This window comes from Kogia breviceps, chromosome 2 (assembly GCF_026419965.1).
Source record: "Kogia breviceps isolate mKogBre1 chromosome 2, mKogBre1 haplotype 1, whole genome shotgun sequence".
Classification (NCBI taxonomy): Eukaryota; Metazoa; Chordata; class Mammalia; order Artiodactyla; family Physeteridae; genus Kogia; species Kogia breviceps.
This window is the reverse complement of record NC_081311.1, coordinates 61,049,775-61,074,033: the sequence shown is the minus strand read 5'-3', so window position 1 is coordinate 61,074,033 and position 24,259 is coordinate 61,049,775. Positions and strand designations below refer to the sequence as shown.

General features: G+C 38.4%; 1 protein-coding gene and 1 pseudogene across 3 annotated transcripts in view; both read left to right on the top strand.

Annotated features, from left to right (window-relative positions):
* The window catches only part of MCU (mitochondrial calcium uniporter), a 204,145-nt gene extending 185,816 nt beyond the window's left edge, over nt 1-18,329 (top strand). For all 3 annotated transcript variants that reach the window (XM_059054251.2, XM_059054253.2, XM_067025420.1), the window contains 4 exons: nt 3,023-3,183; nt 4,682-4,885; nt 14,297-14,413; nt 16,375-18,329. In XM_059054251.2, coding sequence (XP_058910234.1) covers nt 3,023-3,183; nt 4,682-4,885; nt 14,297-14,413; nt 16,375-16,452 — 560 coding nt within the window. In that variant the 3' untranslated portion in view covers nt 16,453-18,329. The remainder of the gene's footprint in view (nt 1-3,022; nt 3,184-4,681; nt 4,886-14,296; nt 14,414-16,374) is intronic.
* Nucleotides 18,330-20,430: 2,101 nt separating this feature from the next.
* LOC131750336 (mirror-image polydactyly gene 1 protein pseudogene) lies at nt 20,431-22,952 on the top strand (annotated as a pseudogene).
* Nucleotides 22,953-24,259: the final 1,307 nt, after the last annotated feature.

Genomic DNA, 24,259 nt, shown 5'->3' with positions numbered 1-24,259 from the left:
CTAATGACAACCTTCAGAGCATGATGGCTTCTGCTTCACTTCTGCCTTCTAAAACCTCATTTGAATCTCTCTTTTGGCTAACTCTAATTCAGAACCATACAGGGAATTTGGGGGAATTTGGGATATATGGGGAAACATAATTCCAGTTTAACTAGATGTCAAGGTATAAAACCACTAAACTGCTTTTCTTACCTAACAGTGTATTCTGAAGATCTTAAAATACCAGAACATAAAGAATTCCTTATTCTTTTTCACAGCTGCTATGTATTACATTGTATGAATACATATTATCATTCACTTAGCTGCTTATTTTATAATTTATCATAGTGAAAAAAATCAAAAGAGAAATAGTTTTACAAACTTGGAGTGAGAAATATGTTTCTACCTATAACATAAAACACAGAAGAAGCCATGAAAGAAAAGACTGCTATAAAAAATAAATTTTCTACACAGCAGAACCTGTAATATGAATATTAATTTTAAAATAATAGTCTTCGATGAATGACATTCTAATAGAAACTCTTTTATAAAACAAATACCAAGCCTGATTTCAGATTTTATAGATTTTCAGGTTATGATTGTCTGTAAATATTTGATCATTAACATGTGTGTGCTTCATTAGGAAAAGGAAGAGGAGAGGGTCTGTTTAGTTTGTTTGTTTGCTTGCTTCCTTCTTTCCTCCCTTCCTTCTTTCCTCCCTTCCTCCCTCCTTTTCTCCTTCCTTGGATTTCTAAGCAAATACAGTGTAATTATGGTATTGAAAGTGGAAATGGAAAAAGAAAGAACATGGAAGAGAAAAGTCATTGGACTACCAGTCAGAAGATCTTTTCCCAGTCCCTGCTAGCCGTACAGCTTTGTGAATATCATTATTAGACCTCGTTAAGGAGAGAAACCACCTCATATTTGATTTTTTTCCCCTCTATAGTGAATAGATCAGTACCTAATACAAAAATGTTGGTTAATCTTACCTCTCTAGGACTCAAAATTCTGTATTTATAAATTGTGGATTATATGCTACCATGAGGATAAATATGGGATAATATATGTAAGAGGATTTTGTTTACCATAGATAATTTATACCTACCTAAAAAATTATTTTTTTGAAAGAGGACTGAGGACTTCCCTGGTGGCACAGTGGTCAAGAATCTGCCTGCCAATGCAGGAGACACGGGTTTGAGCCCTGGTCTGGGAAGATCCCACATGCTGCAGAGCAACTTACCCTGTGCGTCTCAACTACTGAGCCTGTGCTCTAGAGCCCATGAGCCACAGCTACTGAGCCTCCGTGCTGCAACTACTGAAGCCCGCGAGCCTAGAGCCTGTGCTCCACAACAAGAGAAGCCACTGCAGTGAGAAGCCCACGCACCCACGAAGAGTAGCCCCCAATTGCTGCAACCAGAGAAAGCCCGCTTGCAGCAACGAAGACCCAACGCAGCAAAAAAATAAATAATAAAAAAAAGAAAGAGGACTGAACTTGCAGGAGAAATATTAATATTGATATAGTAAAAGCCTCATAACTCAGTTCCAGGCCTGGAGGTCAGGAGGCATGGACTCTACCACTTCACTATGACATTCTAGAGTGCAGTTTTCTCTTTTTGTAACTTTGGAAAATGTAGAACCATATGTGAATGTGAGCTGCAACTTTGGTGCAAAGCAGATTCTGTTGACATACACGACTTCTAGAACTCAAAATGTTCTTGCTTTTATCAGTTCATATTAATGCAGCATGCATTCATTGAAGCGTGCAAGATACTATGCTAGGTGCTATATCCCATTTTACTATATCAGCTCTTCTCTTATCCAATTTGCTACCCTTATTTGAATTTTTTATTGATTGAATTCCTGTGATAACTGTGCTAAAGGACATCCTTGAAGAATTTTTTTTTTTTTTTTTGGCGTTATGCGGGCCTCTCACCGCTGTGGCCTCTCACCGCTGTGGTCTCTCCCGTTGCGGAGCACAGGCTCCGGACGTGCAGGCTCAGCGGCCATGGCTCACGGGCCCAGCCGCTCTGCGGCATGTGGGATCTTCCCGGACTGGGGCACGAGCCCGTGTCCCCTGCATCAGCAGGCGGACTCTCAACCACTGCACCACCAGGGAAGCCCAAGAATATTTTAAATACACACATGACTAATTCTGACTGTGGCATATTTTGATTTAGAAAAAGGCTGACCTTCTGCTGTAGCTAACAAAATGTCACATTTAAGGCTAATAAGATTCTAAAACAAAAGCTTTACTTCTGGTGCTTTTTAAAAAGTTATTTGACAGCTGAGATCAGCTGACTTTTTATTAAATTTTCAAAACATAATTTTTAGATTTCTGGAAGCACATGCTACTCACAGAAGAGGATATTGAATCAAAGAATTATTTAATCTTTTACCTTTTCAGTTATTCTCATAACTTCATGCCCTTTCGAGCTTGATATTGAGACCCATACAACTATTCTATGTCTTTGCCCAACGGGAATAAATAAAAATTGATATGCTAGGGGGAAGGTATATAGGGTCTAAGATTATTAGGATAATAGTATTTTTATTTATTCCCTTGTATTTGCAAATTTGAAATACTGTATATTTTTTCCTTAAGTGTTAGTTACTAAAGGGAAAAAAATGACCAATTAAAATGGCAAGACCACAGATAAATTATAGATCAGAATTTTAATAAGCATGATAATCAGATTAATTCTAAACCTCTCTACTAGTTTTTGACATATTACTTTAAATTTTTTGTCTTTACCTAATGAAGATTATTATGACTTGTAGCCTCATTTGTAGCACTTATACTTCCAAGAATATAATGGTGGATGTTGGCTTCAAAATTTTCAAGTTGCCCAAATATGAGCTTACTTTCTAGGATTTATAGACTCTTACTTTTTAAAAAGGAACTATCCCTTTCCTTCAGTTTAACATTGAAGGTGGGACCTCTATAGTAGATGAATCTGCCTTGTTCTTATCACTAATAGCCCTAGGAATAGCAACTCTTCATTTAAGGCATACATTTTTTTAAAAATGTAATCTTTTTTTTCAGACCTCTTAAGCTATGAAAACGCAGCAACACTGAACGATGTAAAGACACTGGTCCAGCAGTTATACACTACTTTGTGCATCGAGCAGCACCAGTTAAACAAGGAAAGGGAGCTTATCGAAAGATTAGAAGATCTCAAAGAACAACTGGCACCCCTGGAAAAGGTGCAGATTCAAATTTCACACTTTTCTCTTTACCAGTATTTTTTCCAGAGCATATATGTTTGCCTTTTTTCCCTCCGAGTTTTGTGTGATTGCATTGTGTCAATCAAACTAGTCCACTAGTTTTGGGAACTGAATCATAAAAAGCTTCTGATTAAAGCTAAGAAAGGACTTAAAAAGGAATAGTTTGGAGCCTTGATAATGGACATAGAGCTTTGAGATCTAAATATACTGCTCTTAACCAGACTTACAACTTTTACAACAAAGATTGGAATAATTGCTGATCAAGAAGGGTTCTAAGTGAGGTAGATAATCATTTTAGCCAACTTAAGAATTAATATTATATGGGATATTATGCAACTGTTAAAAACAATCGTGTAGATCTAATATTCTGTAGAAAACACTCCATGATATTTTATGAAAAGTAAACTACAAAACAATGTGTATATTAGTGCATACTATGATCCATTTTTTAAGTGTATTATGCTTATAGCCATATGCACAACACACACACACACACACACAGAAAAAAATTAGAGGGAACATATTCCCAAATGCGAATAGAATAGTAGGATTATGAATGATTTTTCTTCTTTACACTTTTGTAAGTGTTTTACAATGAACATGTGTCATCCTTTTTTTTTTTAATAAAAATACAAGTATTTCCATTTTAAGAAACCAGACTATATTAGAGATTAAGGAAGGGAACAAATACTCTTAATACTGTGCTTTTTCAGATTTCTTTAAAAGTAAGGAACACATATCTCAAGGTTGTTTTCATTAAATTTAAGACCATTAGAAATGTTGGATAAATTAAATTTAAGGAACTGTTGTGAAGGGGGATGAAATTTAAATCTGGTATTTTCAAAATGTAAAACATTTTTAATGTACCAACTATAGCAAAATAATTATCATCCCTTATTGAATATTTACTATGTGCTAGGAATTGTCCTAAGTATTTTACTTGTATTCTCTTATTTAATCCTCAGAACAACTCATTAATGAAGTTATGGTAATGTGCAGATCAGGGCCTGAACTCAGCCATTCTGAATCCAGAGTCCATGTTCTGACTCACTGTGCTATTTTGCCCCTCGTGGACCTTTTGAGTAAAAAACTAATGATAGATTAAATCTTGTACGCTACAGTGAGAGAACATTGGCATGTTTTTATTTCTCTCTTTCAAAGAAAGCAATCTGGTGGTTGGATAAAGACCTGCTGAAACTAACTTATTCACTCCCATAATTTCACCATATTTTCAGCTACTTCTAGGATGAAACATAAAATACAAGTGTATCAAAAATGTTATTCCTATAAAATAGTACTCAGTAAAAACTACAGATATTATTTAGGAAGACAAACTGTATTTCCTAGAATTGAGACTAACTTATATCTTGATTACGAGCCCTGTTTCTTTAGTGAACATTGAACAGTTTAAATAAGAGTTTAAAATTGGTTCTATGTCAAAATGCTTTACAGTTGACCAGTCATGTGTGCCCTGTAGGTACGAATTGAGATTAGCAGAAAAGCTGAGAAGAGGACCACTTTGGTGCTATGGGGTGGACTTGCCTACATGGCCACACAGTTTGGCATTTTGGCCCGGCTTACCTGGTGGGAATATTCCTGGGACATCATGGAGCCAGTTACCTATTTCATCACTTATGGAAGTGCCATGGCAATGTATGCATATTTTGTAATGACACGCCAGGTAAGAATTCTTCTTCAAGTAACTTTCCATGAGATAGTACAATGTTGGTTGTCAAAGTAGTTCTCTTTTCTCTCATATTCTTTCTAAGGCCAGTTCCCTTGAAGTAATCATTTATCCTTTATACATACACAAACACACATATGTGCACATGCACGTGCATGCCAGTTATCTATCAGGCACTAGTCTAGGTGCTAGAGATAGAGAGATAGATATGACATGGCTTTGACCCCCATGGAGCAAGCAGACTATTAAGAGAGCCATATAAACCATTAAATTCATAATACTAATAGTAAGATATAGAATAAGAAGGCAAAGGAGAAGAGTGGTCAGCTGTAGGATAACTTGCTCAGTTGGCTTGGCTTCTTATGTACTGTGTCATTAATTTAGCAGTCAGATGGTGTAGTCCCAAGCTTTTGGTTTTTACTGAATGTTTGGAATGGAGAATTGGTGATAACTAATCAAATAGTTAAGCTAAACTCTGGGCTACTTCTAAATATATTAGGAGTATAGGTGTGTGTTGTTGTTTTTACTTCATGGAAGAGAGGTGAAAATTAGATATCTAATCACTATTCTATTCTTTATCAACCAAGGCTCATTTTTTAAATATCAGTGTCTAGAACTAATTTTTATTGTCAGTGCTGTATTTTTAGTAGCTTGGAAATCCATAATGGTCACTTTAGGAAGTATGAAGGATTTATTACCACTTATTTATTATTGCTGTTTGTGATACAACCACAGATCCAGGCTCCCTTGAATAAAAAGTATTTGAAATAGCTGAGAGATATGAGAAACCTTTTCTATTTTCTTAGGTATCAGAAGAAAGCTGAGAGTTGCTTCTCTTATATTTTTATATGACCACTGTTGAACATAGGCATTTTGTTTCTGTTGTCATTAGACCAATGGTCATAGGCCTATTTTTGTGTGGGAAAATGAAAGCCCAAAGGTGTTATTTAACCTTTCCAGGCCTCCCAAATATGTCTAGTGGAGAAGAGACAGTAAACTGTTCGTGTCCTGCTATTGTTTGCCCGGTGTCTCTAGCACCTAATCCCATGTCTGACTCATGTTTGTCACTCTACCTGAACAGAGCTGACAGCCAAATCAATCTTATCTAACCACACCTCTGGACATGGCTTGCATATGTGTATATGTCTGTCCGTATTTCTTTCCCTCTTCCTCTGCCCTGTCTAATGGATTCTTTTTTTCGATTGAAATCCAGATTCCTTAGCCCAATATTCATAACTGGTTGCTGTCCTTTCCAAATGTCTCTCAGCTCCTCTGCGTATGTAGTAGGTATTTTAAACACATCAAACTACAGTTGATCCTTGAACAACGGGGGTTAAGGGCGTCAACCCTCTATGAAGTAAAAAAAATCCACGTATAACTTAAAGTCAGCCCTCCATATCATGGTTCCTCTGTATCCATAGTTTTTCCATATCCATGATTCCACATCTGGGGATTCACCCAACTATGGATCGTGTAGTGCTGTAGTATTTACTATTGAAAAAAATCCGCATATAAGTGGACCTGTGCAGTTCAAAACCATGTTGTTCAAGGGTCAACTGTGTAGTCTGTATTTCCCCCAAAATGCCCTGAGTTTTTCACCACTTCCTTCCTTCCTTCATATCATTCTATTAACTGGGAAGGTTTTCCCTGTAGATCGCTACCTGTCATATTTCAAGGTTTACTTAAATGCTTATTTTTCATGAACCTTTGACTACTTCCCTGCAGCCAACTTTGATCTGTCCCTCTTCTGAATTCCTAAAGCACATTGTGCCTCTCGTTTCACTTATCCTATGCCATCTTGTATTATAATTATTCATGTTCAATGTCTTTTCCCCTCTACTAGACTATGATATCTTTTGAGGCAAGGCGTTCGGGTGTTTTTTTCAATTTTTATTTCCTTACCATGCCTAATACAGTGCCTGTCTGTCCTACTATTTAAATGCTGTCCTACTTCTGTGATTCCTAAACGTTTTTGCTGCCCCCAAGTGACAAGTTGTAAAATAGCAGTAGTAAACAATTTAGTCTTTTGTGAATAGGAAAACATTGCTCAAATAAAATGTAAACAGTTTCTCATGTTAAATATTCTTCCTCATATCAGTATCCATAATTAACACCCATGAAACAAAATGCCTGTTCACCAGCATTTAAACTGTTCAATGAGCATTTATTAGCAATCTAAATATATTCCAAAAGTACATTAAGTTCCAAAGAATTTTCAAAAGATAAGTTCCTTGACATCATAAAATCAAGTGAAATATTGACTTTTACTGACTAATATTTCAGTGAGACCTGAATACCATTTTCTATCATGTGAAAAAGGAGCCTGACAGTAAGAATTGCCATTCAGCAAAGTTACTTCAGCAGGCATGTGAACCACCATTCAGCCCCCTAGCCCAGGCATTTTCTACAAAGGGGAGGTCACCCTCAAGGGGGTGAAAATTGGTTCTGGGGGAGTAAAACATCTTAGATATTACAACAGATAAACAGATACACAGTATACTTGTGGTGTTAAAACTTCTTTGAAGGACTTCCTTGGAGGTGCAGTGGGTAAGACTACACGCTCCCAATGCAGGGGGCCCTTGTTCGATCCCTGGTGGGGGAACTAGATCCTGCATGCATGCTGCAACTAAAAAGCCCGCATGCCACAACAGAGATCCCACGTGCTGCAGCTAAGAGCTGGCACAACCAAGATAAATAAATAAATATTTAAATTTTTTAAAAAAAAAACTTCTTTGGGGAGGAGGGGCAATTAAGGAAGAAATATCTAAAAAGGCAACTTAAGGGAACAATGATGAATAAAGGTTAAGAAACACTAACCTAGCTTTAATACCCTTTGTCATCTCAATTCCAACATCCAGCATTTATATTCTACTCCAGCAAACTACTTCAGTGGCCATTCAGGACCTACTTAGAATAAAAATTAGCATGCCTAATAATTTAGTATGCCTAAACTTTTAGGCTCCTGACATCTCTCTTAACTTTTTACTGTCACCTTCCTCATGTGTTGCTTCCTTTTCTGTCCAAATTAGACCATATTGTCATTCTGTTCAATCTCTGCTCCATTGTCTTTCCACCATATATGTTCTCTAAACTCCTAATTTTGGATAAATTTAGCCATTTATCCTATATCCAGGCTACTGAACATTGCTAGAGAAAAATCATGTAATAATGTGGATTGGACCACTGCTTGTGTTTCTAATTAGATTTTCTTCCCCCATAACACTCTTATTAGTTATTCTAAGACTTCACATCAAGCTCCTCATCCCACATTTAACTTTGCCTCCTACCTCTCCCGGAAAATTGAGCTTAACAGATACAAGCTTGCAAATTCCTAAACCCTGTGACTTTAATAGTATCCATACCTACTTTCACACTGTTTCCTTAAATTCAAATAAGAGGTGGCATTTTCCTGCTCAGGGCTAGCTCTTCCACTTGTTCTTAATCCCATTACCCCCTTCCAGAATCTTATGCCAGTATATTTTTTGTGTTCCCTATGTTATCAAACTCTCCCTCTCTGACTCTCTTTCCTTCATAACCAAGCTCTATGTGTATCTCTTCTCACTTATTATCAAATTACCAAATTTCTAGAAGAGAGTCTAGCATGTAGTTGCTTAGTAAATGCTTGTTGCCCAAAAGAGGAAGCATAGAATAGATCTGAATAAATTGAATTAGTGTGTACATTTACATCCTCAGCAAAGATAGGTAAATGGCCTACTAATAGCAACTTAGATGAAACCTAGAGGGCTTTCCCTCAAGTTTTTAATCCAACAGTTATCCCTTAGGTCAATGTTACTTGATTCAGACCACGATTCTATCCATTTTTAAAAAGCTTCCACAGTCCCTTCAACCACTATTCGTTCATTATCTGTCATCATCAATAATTAAATATTTACTTCTGTTTCTAGTTATGGCATCCTTGGTAATCAGAACAATGCTCCCACTAGGAAATGTTAAAATAGTGAAACAAAACATAAAACACATCTGCCTGTAGACTCTAGAGAGCTAACAAGATAGCAGAAATTACCAGGCAAGAACCAGAAGAAGAGAAGTCCCAGGAAGGTGAAGCTGGTGTTTCGATGTGCTTTTTCCTCTGGGGATTTGTATTGATTAAAGAGCGTAAGGCTGAGAGGCCAAGAAACTGAGCCATACTTGATAACCTAGAAAGACCAAAGCCATAGAGATTCATGTCCAGGGATTGCTAAAGTAGGTTGAAACATTTTTGCTTTGGTTTGGAATTTTAAAGGCCACTACTGTAGAACAGAAGAACCTATTGTAGGCTCTCTCAGAGACTGTAGCTCATCTTTCAATCATCCCAATCTTGTAAATTGGATTGAGGTAGTCCTAGAATGCTGGTGATCCCAGAGTGCTGATATTACTGGTTCCAGGCCAAAGAAAACATTAATGATCCCTTGGAGGAGATAACATTATCCTAAGCCTTACATTATTTCTACAAATAATTTTGCAAATACAAAGTTAGGCATACAATTAAAAATAAGCAGATACACAGGAAAACACCTACAGAAACAGTAGACATTTGAAACAGACACCGACAGGAGATCTAGTTACTGGATTTATCAGACATAGCCTTTAAAATAATTGTACTTACTAGATTCATGGAGATAAAAGGTAAGGTTGAGAATATTGGCAGATAACTTGATTTTGTAAAAAACAAATGAAAATTCTAGAAATAAAATTTAATGGATGGATTTAACTGCAGATTAGACATAAGAGAGATAGAGTGACCTGGAAATAAATCAGAAGAAACCATTCAAAATAAAGTATGGAAAGACAAAAAGAAGTAAAATATAGGAGAGGGTGAGAGATACAGAGGATAGAGTGAAAAGGCCTAATATATTTTTAATTTTATTAGCATCTCAGAAGGAGAGGAGGGAGAGAATGGGAAGAGACAATATTTGCAGAGATGGTGGCTGAGAATTTTCCAAAATGATGAAAGACATTAATTTATAGATTTAAGAATTCCATCAAATACAACCAATATAAAGGAAAAGAAATCCACATCTAGACACATCAATAGTAAAACTGCAAAAGACAAAGACAAAGAAGAAATTTTAAAAGTAGCCAAAGAAAAAGAAGAAAGGCTTGCCTTCAAAGGAGTCACTGTTAGATAGCTGACTTCTCAACAGTAGAAATGAAAGCCAGAAGGTAATCGAATACCTTCAATGTGTTGAAAGAAAATAACTGTCAACTTAGAATTCTATACTCATAGAATTCTATACTCAGCAAAAATATCTTCCAAAATAAAGGTGAAATAAAGATGCTTCCAGACAAACGAATAGAGAACTTGTCACCAGTAGATCTGTACAAAAGGAAATACTAGAGAGTGTTCTTTGTGCAGAAAGATTATCACAAGTGGAAAGTTTAAAAAAAGCAGGAAGGAATGAAGAGCAATGAAAATGGTAAATCTGTGAGTGAATCTAAATGAATGTTAAATGTATAAAATAATTATAATAAACTCTTATGGAATTTAAAATACAGAAAAAACTAAAACATATGACAATAGCATATATATCTGGAGGGAGTAAGTGAACTTGAAATATTCTAATGTTCCTTCATTGTCTGGGAACAGGGTAAAAATACCACTTCCATTCAACTTTTTTTTTTTTTTTTTTTTTTTTTTTTTGCGGTATGCGGGCCTCTCACTGTTGTGGCCTCTCCCGTTGCGGAGCACAGGCTCCGGACGCGCAGGCCTAGCGGCCATGGCTCACGGGCTTAGTTGCTCCGCGGCATGTGGGATCTTCCCGGACCAGGGCACGAACCCGTGTCTCCTGCATCGGCAGGCGGATTCTCAACCACTGCGCCACCAGGGAAGCCCTTCCATTCAACTTTGAATGAGAAGTCCTAGCCAGTAAAGAAGGCAAGAAAAAGATACAGAGGATGAAAACATTGGAAACAAAAACAACTGGCATGATTCATAGATTTTGTACATAGAAAAGTTTAAAAAGCATATATAGATAATTGGTTAGAATTCATAAGTGAGTTTTATAAGGTTACTAGATACAAGGTCAATATATATAAATGAATCGTATATCTATATGCCAGCCACAAATAGTTAGAAAATGAAACTTTTTAAGAGATGCAATTCAAAATGACTTTTAGGGCTTCCCTAGTGGCGCAGTGCTTGAGAGTCCGCCTGCCGATGTAGGGGACACGGGTTCCTGCCCCGGACCAGGAAGATCCCACATGCCACGGAGCGGCTAGGCCCGTGGGCCATGGCCGGTGAGCCTGCGCGTCCGGAGCCTGTGCTCCGCAACGGGAGAGGCCACAACAGTGGAAGGCCTGCGTACCGCAAAAAAAAAAAAAAAAGACTTTTAAAAATAAATCATTCAAGAGATAGCTTCAAGAAGATGGAGGAGTAACACATAGAGATCACTTTCCTCCCCACAAATACATCAAAAATACATCTACGTGGGCTTCATAGAAATAGAAAATATGAACAGACCAATCACAAGCACTGATATTGAAACTGTGATTTAAAATCTTCCAACAAACAAAAGCCCAGGACCAGATGGCTTCACAGGCGAATTCTATCAAACATTTAGAGAAGAGCTCACACCTGTCCTTCTCAAACTCTTCCAAAAGATAGCAGAGGGAGGAACACTCCCAAACTCATTCTACGAGGCCACTATCACCCTGATACCAAAACCAGACAGAGATGTCACAAAAAATGAAAAATGTATATGGAAATACAGAGGACTAAGAAAAGCAATAAACACTTGAAGAAAAACTAGGTAAGAGGATTTACTCTATCAGATATGAAGACTGCAGCTTTAGTTACAATACTGCAGTGATTAAGACAGTGACACAGGTATGGACAAATAGTCCAGTGGAATAGAAGAGAGAAGTAGAAATAGACATAGTATAAATGAACTTTTGATTTTAAAAAAATAGCACTGCAGGGAAAGAGTTTTTTGATAAATGGTGCTAGGTCAATTGAATATCCATATAGAAAAAGGAAATGACCCCATCCTTACACTGTAAACAAAAATTAATTCCAGACAGATTGTTGATCTAAATATAAAAGGTAACACGATGAAGCTCCTGGAAGATGATAATATAGAAGAATATCTTAATTACTGTGGAATAGGGAATGACTTTTTATACAGAATGAAAAGTGCTAACCATAAAGAATAGGAATGATAAATTAAGCTATATTAACATTAAGGACATCTATTTATTAAAGAGCAATGAAGAGGGAGAGTGGACTGGGAGGAGATGTTTCCAGTATGTATATCCAACAAAGGATCCATATCCATAATATATTAACAAATCCTACAAATCAGTAAGAAAAAGACACACAATCCAGTAGGGAAAAAATGGCAAGAGGTTTGTACAGGCACTTCTAAAAGAGGATATGCAAATGGCCAATAATATAAAAGGGGATATGAAAAGGCCTCAGCCTCATGAGTGATCAGGAAAATGCTATATCTCTTCAAGAGAAATAAAATCGTGTCCACACAAAAATTTGTACACAAATGTTCATAGCAAGATTATTCATAATAGCCAAAAAGTAGAAAAAACTCAAATGTCTATCAATTGACAAATAAATAAATAAAATGTAGCACAGTGGTCCCCAACCTTTTTGGCACCAGGGACCAGTTTCACGGAAGACGATTTTTCCCCGGGGGAGGGGATGGCAGGGGATGGTTCAGGCAGTAATGCAAATGATGGGGAGCAGCAGATGAGGCTTCGCTGGCTCACCCACTGCTCACCTCCTGCTGTGTGGCCCGGTTCCTAACAGGCCGCAGACCGCTACAGGTCCGCAGCTGGGAGGTTGGGGACCCCTGAGGTAGCATATCCATTTAATGGAATATTATTTGTCAATAAAAAGAAATAATGTACTGATACATACTACAAACAGATGAGCCTTGAAAGAAGCCAGACACGAAAGGCTTTTTTATTATTCCACTTATGAAATATCCAGAAGAGGCAAATCTATAGAGACAGAAAGTAGTAGTAGTTAACTTAGAACTGGAAGTATGGAGGGAAATAGGAAGTGATGTTAAAGGGTATGGGGTTTCTTTGGGGGATGATGAAAATATTCTATAAATTATTGTAGCAATGGTTGTACAATTCTGTGACTATGCTAAAAAGCATTGACTATTATACTTTAAATGGGTAAATTGTATGGTATCTCAAGTAAAGTTGTTTTTAAAATATGAGGTAGTAATATAAATAATATAAATTAGGAGTTTGGGATTAACATATACAAACTATATAAAATAGATAACCAACAAGGACCTATAGTATAGCACAGGGAAGTATACTCAATATTTTGTAATAACCTATAAGGGAACAGAATCTGAGGTAGTATTTCTGCCTAACTCGTTTTTTAACTGACAATACCAAGTATTGGCAAGGAGGTGAAGGAGGTGAAGTGATGGCAACTCACGTCCTGCTTATGGGAGTATAACTGGTACAACCTTTTTTTTTTTTTTTTTTTTGCGGTACGTGGGCCTCTCACTGTTGTGGGCTCTCCTGTTGAGGAGCATAGGCTCCAGATGCGCAGGCTCAGCGGCCATGGCTCACGGGCCCAGCCGCTCCGCGGCATGTGGGATCTTCCCGGACCGGGGCACGAACCCGTGTCCCCTGCATCGGCAGGCGGACTCTCAACCACTGTGCCACCAGGGAAGCCCTAGTACAACCACTTTGATATCACTCCTTAAATTTTAACACAAGCATACCCTGTGGTCCAGAATTTCCATTCATAGGTTTATACCCAACAGAAGATATGTCCAGAGATGATCTTGACAGCATTATTTACAACAGCTAAAACCTAGAAACAACCAAAAAATCTATTAGTAGTACAACAGATAAATAAATTGTGATGTAGCCACACAGTAGAATATAACATATCAATGGAAATGAACAGACTACAGCTACACACAAAAGATGAATATCACAAACATATTGAGTGAAAGCCATACACAATGCATACTATCTGACTCCATTTTTATAAAATTCAAAAAACAGGTAAAACTCAGCTCTAGAGCTCAGGGGAATACATGCTTAAGTAAGAAAGCTGTAAAGAGAGCAGGAAAACAGTTACCATAAAAGTCAAGATAGTGATTACTTTGGTGGGGAAGGAAGGGTTAGTAATTGGGAAGGGGCAGGAAGGGGGCTTGTGAGTTACTGGTGGTATTCCTGGTGATGATTAACATTTATCATGTGATGATGATTCTTTATGATGTACATTTTGTGTATGTGTGCTCTTCTGTGTGTGTTTTGCAATAAAAAATGTTTAAGAAATAAATATTTAATACAGCACATGTCAGTAGTAGTATATCTTTATATGTGCTCATGTGTATTGAATCTAATCAATAGTAAATGCTTATTTTGTGAAGATAGTGTGCTAAGGAGTATAATTTAATTTCTTCTTTATTTTTGTAGGAATATGTTTACCCAGAAGCCAGAGACAGACAATACTTACTATTTTTCCATAAAGGAGCCAAAAAGTCACGTTTTGACCTAGAGAAATACAATCAACTCAAAGATGCAATTGCTCAGGTAAGTTTTACAAAAATTAAAATAAATCCCAGCCCCATCTTGTATGGCATTATCATCATCATCATCGTCTACAATCAAGTACTTAGATGGGTAAACTCTGAAAGAATGATCCAATCCTCTTCTTCCTATGTAAATTATTCCTCAGTTGATAAAAATGACTATTTTATCATGGTCACCGCTCCAGAAAGTTTTATAACACAAGCAGATGAAAAGATAATGGGTCCTATCTATCCTTTTTTTTTTTTTTTTTTTTTTTTGCAGTATACAGGCCTCTCACCGTTGTGGCCTCTCCCGTTGCGGAGCACAGGCTCCGGATGCACAGGCTCAGCGGCCATGGCTCACGGGCCCAGCCGCTCCGTGGCATGTGGGATCTTCCCGGACCGGGGTACGAACCCATGTCCCCTGCATCAGCAAGCAGACTCTCAACCACTGCGCCACCAGGGAAGCCCTATCTATCCTTTTATCACAAGCATATTGACATTTTTAAACCTATTTTTATATTTTTCATTTTGTTTCTTTAGAGAGGTCTGTGTTTACTTTTCTCTCTTTTTTAAATCTTTCTGCAATTGACCCAAAGATCACTCACCTAAGATGTGTGGTAGCAGTGGAGCCAAAATAAAATCCAGGTCAGAAAGAGACTACTAGAAATGTTTGCTAGGTGCAGGTCAGAGATTATTGAGCTAGAAATGCTTTTTTAAAAGACTGATATCTTATTTTTCATAACAGCTACCTCTTTCACATTTCTTTTTTTATTTTTTATTTTTTTATTTTTTTGGTTGTGTTGGGTCTTCGTTGCTGCTCACGGGCTTTCTCTAATTGCAGCGAGCAGGGGCTACTCTTCGTTGTGGTATGCAGGCTTCTCATTGTGGTGGCTTCTCTTGTTGTGGAGCACAGGCTCTAGGTACACGGGCTTCAGTAGTTGCAGCACGCGGGCTCAGTGGTTGTGGCTTGCGAGCTCTAGAGCACAGGCTCAGCAGTTGTGGCACACGGGCTTAGTTGCTCCGCGGCATGTGGGACCTTCCCGGATCAGGGCTTGAACCCACATCCCCTGCATTGGCAGGGGGACTCTCAACCACTGTGCCACCAGGGAAGCCGTCTTTCACATTTCTGGTCGTGCCTCCCCCTCACTCTGGTATCTTTGATTTTGGTGAAGAAATCCTCATTTCTTTTCTCTGCAGTCTTTAATGACTTTAGAGATTTTTTTAAAACCTCCAGAAGCCCCTCCATTCTCTTTAATGTTTAATTACTCTTCTCTGGACCTTCTCCGCCTTCTCTGTCCCTTTTTGGTGACGGGGTTGTGCTTTGAATAGGCTTAATTCATCTCCCTGCCTTGGCGTAAGTGAATTCTTACCTTCTGTTGCTCTGTGTGGTGGTTCTCAACTGGAGGGAATGCGTCAGAATCATCTCTGGAGCTATTAAAAATACAGGTGCTTCAGCCCTGCCCTAAACCTATTAATCCAACTCCTCAGGGGTGAGGCCCAAGCACGTGTGAGTTTTGAAAGTGCTGCAGTTGACTGCACATCCCTGTTTTAAAAGTTACTGATTAGTGAAAAACTTAAACAACTACTAGACAAACAACTGAAGTCTTGAGGAGCATAAATTTGAATTCTGGCTCCAGGCAAAAAGTTTGTAAAAGGGCTTCTGTCTGGAGAAATGCCATCAGGGTGCATCAGATGCTCCCACATTCTTAAGCCCCTGAGTGCTGCCCTTTTGATTGCACAGTCTTTTCTGGAGGCTCTGTTGATAGCTGAAACTGCCAGGACAGACTTCTGTTTCTGTCCTGCTTTGTTGTGCTGTGCCTTTAACATTCTTTGCCTTTGAGGCACTCTTACTTTGAGAGTGATTGAGATGATTTCTCTGACTCATAGTGATGGAGGAAAGACAATTTCCTCTTCTCAGGAGACAGTAATATCATTGAAAGCTTGACTAGCCAGTTTTCTCACCTTTTGTTTCTATTTTAGGCAGAAATGGACCTTAAGAGACTGAGAGACCCATTACAAGTACATCTGCCCCTCCGACAGATTGGTGAGGAAGATTGATCTGCAGAGAGCCTCTGAATCCCAGCAGAAAGAACACCTGTTTATAACTATGGCCTTTTTAATTAAAGCATTGCAGGTGGAAGCTGGGAGCCATGTCGGGGTAGAGGGTTTTTACCTTTAATTAAAAAACGAAAACAAAAAGATCTTAGGGAAGAAAGGAACATTAAAAACTTACCATCAGGCTTTGTGGAATATAAGCTCAAAGGGCTTAGTGAATATTGTCTTAATCAAGAATCTCAGTTTCTGGATGAAAATGATGCATTATTATTATAGTTGAGAGAAAATGATGCTAGGGGTGTTGTTTCTTGCATCTTCTTTTCAGGGTCAGCAAAATAGTAACACACCAGCACCCCACTCAGCTCTAAATTTTTTTTTAATTTAACTTTTCTTATTTTTGACATAGCAGTAAATAAATATACCAGAAAAGCAAACCTTTTCTGGTTTGTGGGTGGCAAACAGAGTCTGAGCCCATGTCATTAGCATTTATTTTAGATTGGACCCAGTCTCTGCAAAGTTACCAGGAATCTCTACCGTTTGTGCCCCATTTCAGACCACCCACACCTGTTGGTACACTAATTTTATCCATATGATAATTGGAACCAACTTATGACTGTTTGATAATTGACACTTTGGATTATCCCTTAATACCTTCTTAAATGTCTCAATATTCCAGTTCTCTGGATCACTGTCTAGAAATAATTGGCAACACTGCATGAGTTTTTTTGTTTTGTTTTGTTTTTTACTAATTAATCTTTAAGAGGAGGACAGATTTCCCTCCTTTATTTAACTATCCCATTGATACTCCCCTGTCTCACGGCTCAAGCCAGAGGCAGAGTGTTCAGCTGTATTACCAAATTAGGATGATGTAAGGTTTACAAACTGGCTAAAACTCATGGCTCTGTAGCCATTTCAGAACCAGAATAGTTTCACTGCTGTTAATCTGTTTGTGTGACAGCATTCCAGGCCACCCAGATGGCACTACCTTGTCTGGAGGCCTTGTTAATCTCGAAGGACACACACTCCTGCACTGTTTGTGAGCCCCCCCGCCCTCCACCACTTCAGTAGTTGTAAATCAAGTTTGTGGATCTCAAAGGGTGCAATTTATCTTTGTACAGGAATACATTTCTTTGGCTTCTTTCAGCCGACCCTCTTCACCCTATTTTTTCTTATCTTAAATTGAGAGAAAAAGGAGTTAATCTTATACTCTATCAAAATATTTTCTACCATATTTGCAGATGACATCACACTTGAAGAGTCAAAGGAATCTGTGTCTACTATCCTGTTTTTAACTACTGCAGGGGCAGGATGGAAAGGATGATGGGGCTTGCCACACAGCTGATTGATTAGCTTTTTTCTTTCACATGATTCATCCCTCTTCATTGTGGCAAGGGGTTTCTTTCTCTTTTTCTTCCTCCTTTGGGATCATTGTGTATGAAGAGAAACACTTGAAAGGACAAACCCAGACTCCAGGTGCCTTGCAGAGGTTGAAGGCCAGCCAGGATTGCTGCTGCTGTTCCTGCCACCACCCCGTCCACTGGCATGACAGAATGAAAGGATGCATGTCTCCACTTCTCCTCCCACTTCCTTCCCCACCCGCCCCCGAGTCGTTCAACCCTCTCCCTCATTTATTTCTGTTGTGTGAATTATTTTTAAACCATTTATCCTGTTTGTATGCAGGGTTTTTAAGAAGAAACAGCACAGTGCAATGAGCAAATCCTTTTAGGGTGTGTGGGAGGCAAGGGGAGGGAGGACGTGGAGAAAAGTCCTTTACACAAATAGCAAAATATTGAACATGTGTAAAATCCTGTATCATTTATGAAATATGTATAAAAAGCAATGTACCTTCTGGAATAATAAATACTTATTCAATTTTTGAACTATAGCATCTCATTCTTTAAAGCAAAACAACCAAGATCAGAAACAAAAACAAGCTTATTCTGATTCAAGGTGGAAAGGCTTTTACCTCTAAAATTAATTTTTATAAAAATACCATTTTGAAATTAGGTTTTGTTCCTGGAGCCTATATTTTTACAAGGCATTTCATGAATTCTTCCTGAACTTAAGATGGTCAATATTTTCCTAGTTTTCCAAGCCACTAGAGGTTCAGTGACCTCTGCAACCGTGACAGAGCCAAGGACAGCACTGACACTAATATCCTTATCTCCTGATTAACAGGAAATATCTCCATTATATCATATCACCAGATTGCCCAGTGTGGTCTCCTGGACTCCAGAAACTTGTTCAAGGATGAACTAAGATCAAATACTCATTATTTTAAGAGTTTGTATCAAATTTATAATGATCACGAAATGGGAAAATATCACATGCCACCTAGTCCATCGAAGGCATATCAAAAAGCATGTATTAAATGTCTGCAATAAGTGCAGTGTGAGATGTACTAAGAGCCTCCACAGCTATGGTCCTGCCTCCTGGCAGCTCACAGCAACTGAACACAAACATCCCTAAGATATGTAAGGTTTAAGAAGATAAGATTGAAAATATTAAGCCGTTGTTTGCATTCAACAAATAATAACTACACCCATGCACCTATAGTCAACTAGTCTATGACAAAGGATGCAAGAATATACGATGGAGAAAAGAGTCTCTTCAATAAGTGGTGCTGGGAAGACTGGTCAGCTACAAAAGAATGAAATTAGAACACTTCTTAACACCATACACAAAAATAAACTCAAAATGGATTAAAGACCTAAATGTAAGTCAGGATACTATAAAGCTCTTAAAGGAAAACATAGGCAGAACACTCTCTGACATAAATCACAGCAATATCTTTTTTGATCCACCTCCTAGAGTAATGAAAATAAATGAGACCTAATTAAGCTTAAAAGCTTTTGCACAGCAAAGGAAACTATAAACAAAACGAAAAGACAACCCACAAAATGGGACAAAATATTTGCAGAGCAACCGACAAGGGATTAATCTCCAAAGTATACAAACAGCTCATGCAGCTCAATGTCAAAAAAACAAACCTATCAAAAAATGGGCAGATTTAAATAGACATTTCTCCAAAGAAGACATACAGATAGCCAAAAAGATGCTCAACATCACTAATTATTAGAGAAATGCGTATCAAAACTATAATGAGGTATCACCTCACACCAGTCAGAATGGCCATCATCAAAACTACAAACAATAAATGCTGGAAAAGTTGTGGAGAAAAGGGAACCCTCGCACACTGTTGGTGGGAATGTAAATTGATACAACCATTATGGAGAACAAAACAGTATGGAGTTTCCTTAAAAACAATATAGAACTACCATATGATCCAGCAATCCTACTCCTGGGCATATATCTGGAGAAAACCATAATTCAAAAAGATGCATGCACCCCAATGTTCATTGCAGCACTACTTACAATAGCCTATCCAAGACGTGGAAGCAACCTAAATGTCCATAAACAGAGGAATGGGTAAAGAAGATGTGGTACATATATACAGTGGAATATTACTCAGCCATAAAAAAGAATGAAATAACACCATTTGCAGCAACATGGATGGACCTAGAGATCATCATACTAAGTGAAGTAAGTCAGAGAAAGACAAATATGATATCACTTATATGTGGAATCTAATAAAAAAGTGATACAAATGAACTTATTTACAAAACAGAAACAGACTCACAGATCTCGAAATCAAACTAATGGTTGCCAGAGGGGTAATGTGGGGGGAAGTGATAAATTAGGAGTTTGGGATTAACATATACACACTACTATATATAAAATAGATAACTAATAAGGACCTACTGTATAGCACAGGGAACTCTACTCAATATTCTGTAATAACATATGGGAAAAGAATCTGAAAAAGAATGGGTCTGCGTATATGTATAACTTATTCACTTGGCTGTACACCTGAAACTAACACAACATTCTAAGTCAACTATAGTCAAGTAAAAAAAAATTTTTTTTTAAGGCAAATAATAACTACATATTCCACAACATCCTCTTAGGCTCTGGTGAATAATGGAGAGTGTTAAATCCATTAGTGAGCATAGGTAATGCAGTTTTGCTAAGGGATCATAGACTTTTAGAGCTGGAGAAAGTAAAAGAGTTCTCAGAGTATGGTTTCCGGAACAGCAATTTACCTCTCCAGAAATGCAAGTTCTCCACTCCCTACTGAATCAAACTAGGAGTGGAACCAGCAATCTGTTCAGCAAGCACTCCTGGTGATTCTGATGCAAACCATTGACCTCATCAAACCGTGGCTTTAAAGAGAAGGAAACTGAGGCATAGACAGGGCATCTGTGTCATAACTCATCAGTGAATTCTATGATCAAACAACCAGACTGAGTGAGGATTGGTGAGTATGGTGACTATGGTAAATGGAAAGGATAGAGATCATGTCACATGTATGTACTATTGTATCTCGCTTGTGAGGGTGTAGTGGTAAGCACACAGTAGATGCTTACAAAAACAAATACAAATAGGTTGAATTTTTAAAATCTGTCTGGAAAGATTTCACAGAAATGTGAAACTTCTTAGATTTCAGAACTCAGTTTCACCAAAACTGTTAAGGGTTGTCATTCATTTTTATCACTGCCAACAACCTTTAGTTCGTTGCTCCCCAAATAAGTCCAAACTCCTTGTCTTCCAAAATGGACTATGTGGTTATTTCCTTAGGATAAATGTATAGGTTAATTTTAACAAGGCCTACTGAATACAAAATGACCCTCTTTATAAATATTCTTTTATGTATGTTTTATAAATGCATCATCCACTGAGCAATCCTTCTGCCTTGAAACCGCCCTCAGCTCTTGTGATGACTACTTCTCTGTAAATCTCTTGACTACTTCTCAGCCTATTTCGCAGCATCCTCTTCCTCTTCCCACATCTTTATATTAGGCTTCTCCAAGGTTCCATCTTGGACCCCATTTTCCATGAATGATCTCATCCATTCTCCTCCCCCAATTTCAGTTACCATTTATACGCTGGTAGCTCTCTCAAATTGTTATCCTAGCTCAGATTTCTCCTGAAGAGTAGATTGGTTAATCTATCTCCTAACTGATCTATTTCCACCATTCCTGCCTGTGCATTAAAGTCGTTCACTGTCACCGGAGTATTTTTGTTTTAATTTCTAATAGCACATACTTCAGAAAAATAAGAAAATACGAACAAGAGTTAACATTAAATGTGAGAGGCCTCTGCTCTCCGTGGGTCCCGCCTGCCACTGGCGGCGGGCTCGCTCTCCCGTCGCGGCCCGTGGGAATTCTCGCAGGCGAGCGCACCTCCCCGCGCAGAGAAGCCCCAGGCGGGCAGGGAGGCTCCGAGTGAGTGTCGGTTGGTGGACGTGGCGCCTGCGCGTCGGGCCTGAGAAGCTCTGGAAGAGAGCGCAGAGTCGGCTCCTGGGGCGGTGCGGGGCGCATCTCAGGTCTCACACTTGTAAGTTTCGACAAAGAATGCTGTGCTTCTTCAGGCACGCTGAGTCATGCTGCACAAAGCTTCAAATCTTGGCGCAAAAACCAGAGACCTTGCCAGAGCAAACAAGAACAGAAGTACAAATGGACAACTGGTCAAAAGGGCCTAGATAACTGGTGGTGGTTATTGTTCTTCCATCCAGCTGTGAAAGAAACCTTCATTGCCTGCATTTTATAATCAACCAGTATATTTTAACACCAGGACAGTGCTGCATTAGTCCAGACATAACCCATAGTTATCTTGAACAAGAGACCACTAGGAGAAATAAAAGTACACAGCCAGATGAGCAACTGCCTGTGAATTCTAAGGGAAGCATGCAACAGAAATCCAATGAATTAGTTAATGAAGCTACATATGAGGGCATAGAACTGCCAGAGCAGAGATCAAGGAATTTTCAAGTCATCAGTCCTCATCTAGGTGATGAGACAGCTCACTGCACCAGAGAAAAATCCAACATTATGGAACATAGAAATAATGATTTGCATTACAAATGTATGATTCCTTGTCAAGTTACTTCAGACTTAAAGAGGAGACAATAGCGTTGCTTCTAAAAGAATTGGACATTCTCAAAGCAAGCAATAAAAAGCTTCAAGAAAAACTGACTAAAGAAGATAAAGAACAGAGAAAACTAAAGCTTAAACCGGAACTCCAAGAAAAAGCAACAGAAGCTCAAATTGCTGAAAAAACAGCAGCTCTGGTTGAAGAGGTGTATTTTGCAGAGGGAACATGATGAAGCTATTATGTCTCAACTGCAGTTAGCCAATGAGGAGTGAGAAGAAGCAATTGCATGAGCCAAGCATATGGAAATGTCTCTAAAACTGCTAGAAAATATTAACCCTGAAGAAAATGACATGACATTACAGGAATTACTGAACAGAATAAACAGTGCAGACACAGGGATAGCTATTCAGAAGAATGGAGCTATAATTGTGGATAGAATCTACAAGACCAAGGAATGTAAAAAGAGAACAACTGCAGAAGAAATGAATGCAGTGATTGAAGAACAGGATGCTGCTTTGTCTCAGGTGGAAGTTTTTCTCCCTTTGGAAATAATAAGACCTCTGGATTAGCAGAATCTCAGTTTGCAGAGATGGGAAGCAAAAATCTTGCTATTGGATCACTACGGGTAATAATGAATGAAGCCACTCCCATTTCAACCCTTTGATTCCTGGACCCGTGAATATTGACTGTGGATGAAAAAGTACCATATATTGGATTCTGGTTTAGAGCATATACACTGTCATGGAGAACCTTGTCCTAGCCCCACCAGGTTTTGCCACATATCTGGCACTATAATCAAGTCTTCAAAAATCCATTCCACTGTTTTTTCAAGCTAGCTGTGTCAGGATGATGCAGAACTTGGTAAGATCAGTGTTCATGAGCATGAGCCCATTGCCATATTTCATGTGCTGTGAAGTGAGTTCCTTGATCAGAACAATGCTGTGTGGAATCTCATGGTGATATGTAAGGCGTTCTATAAGTCCATGGATGGCTGTTTTTGCATAAGTATTGCACTCAGGGAAGCAAGTCCATATCCAGACAAAGTGATTATTCCAGTAGGAACAGTAAAGAGCAGTTTTAGTAAGAAGGGAGGAGAATGAAAGTTTGTGATCCAAGAGCGGGGTTTCAGAGTTAAGGATTAAAGAGGATTAAGGACAAGATATGGCTAGGGTTATTGTTTGAAGGTATATTTTATTGGAATAAATGAGTCAAGAAATTGTGAGGCTAGAGTGTTGTATGGGTGATTCTTGCTTTTGTCTAGAACATTGGCAAGAAAAAAATTTTTTAATGTGGGAAAGTAACCTTTGTTGTCAAATCACAGTGGTACAGATGAGAAACAAGTCATCCAAATCAGTGCTTCTCAAACTGTCTGTGGTGAAAACCAGTTTAAAAAAACGTTGTTCCAATGTGTTATGGGCCACTACTTTTATAACGTATAATAAAAATGACATCAAAAAAACTAAAAAATAAATGTGAGAGAAGGGAAGCTAAAAGACACCACACGAAGTGGTCAGTGAAACCCAGGATGTGAGACGTTCTATAGGACAAAAGACTGGGTTTCTTCAACAAGTAGCATGGGAGGTGGAGGGACTGTTATAGATTAAAAGGATTTAAGAGACCCAACCGCAAGCAATGTATAGCTCTTGTTTGTTTTGTTTTTTTTATAAATTTATTTATTTATTTTTGGCTGCATTGGGTCTTCGTTGCTGCACGTGGGCTCTCTCTAGTTGCGGTGAGCGGGGGCTACTCTTCGTTGCGGTGCGCGGGCTTCTCATTGCAGTGGCTTCTCATTGCGGTGGCTTCTCTTGGTGCACGGGCTTCAGTAGTTGTGGCTCACGGGCTCTAGAGCACAGTAGTTGTGGCGCACGGGCTTAGT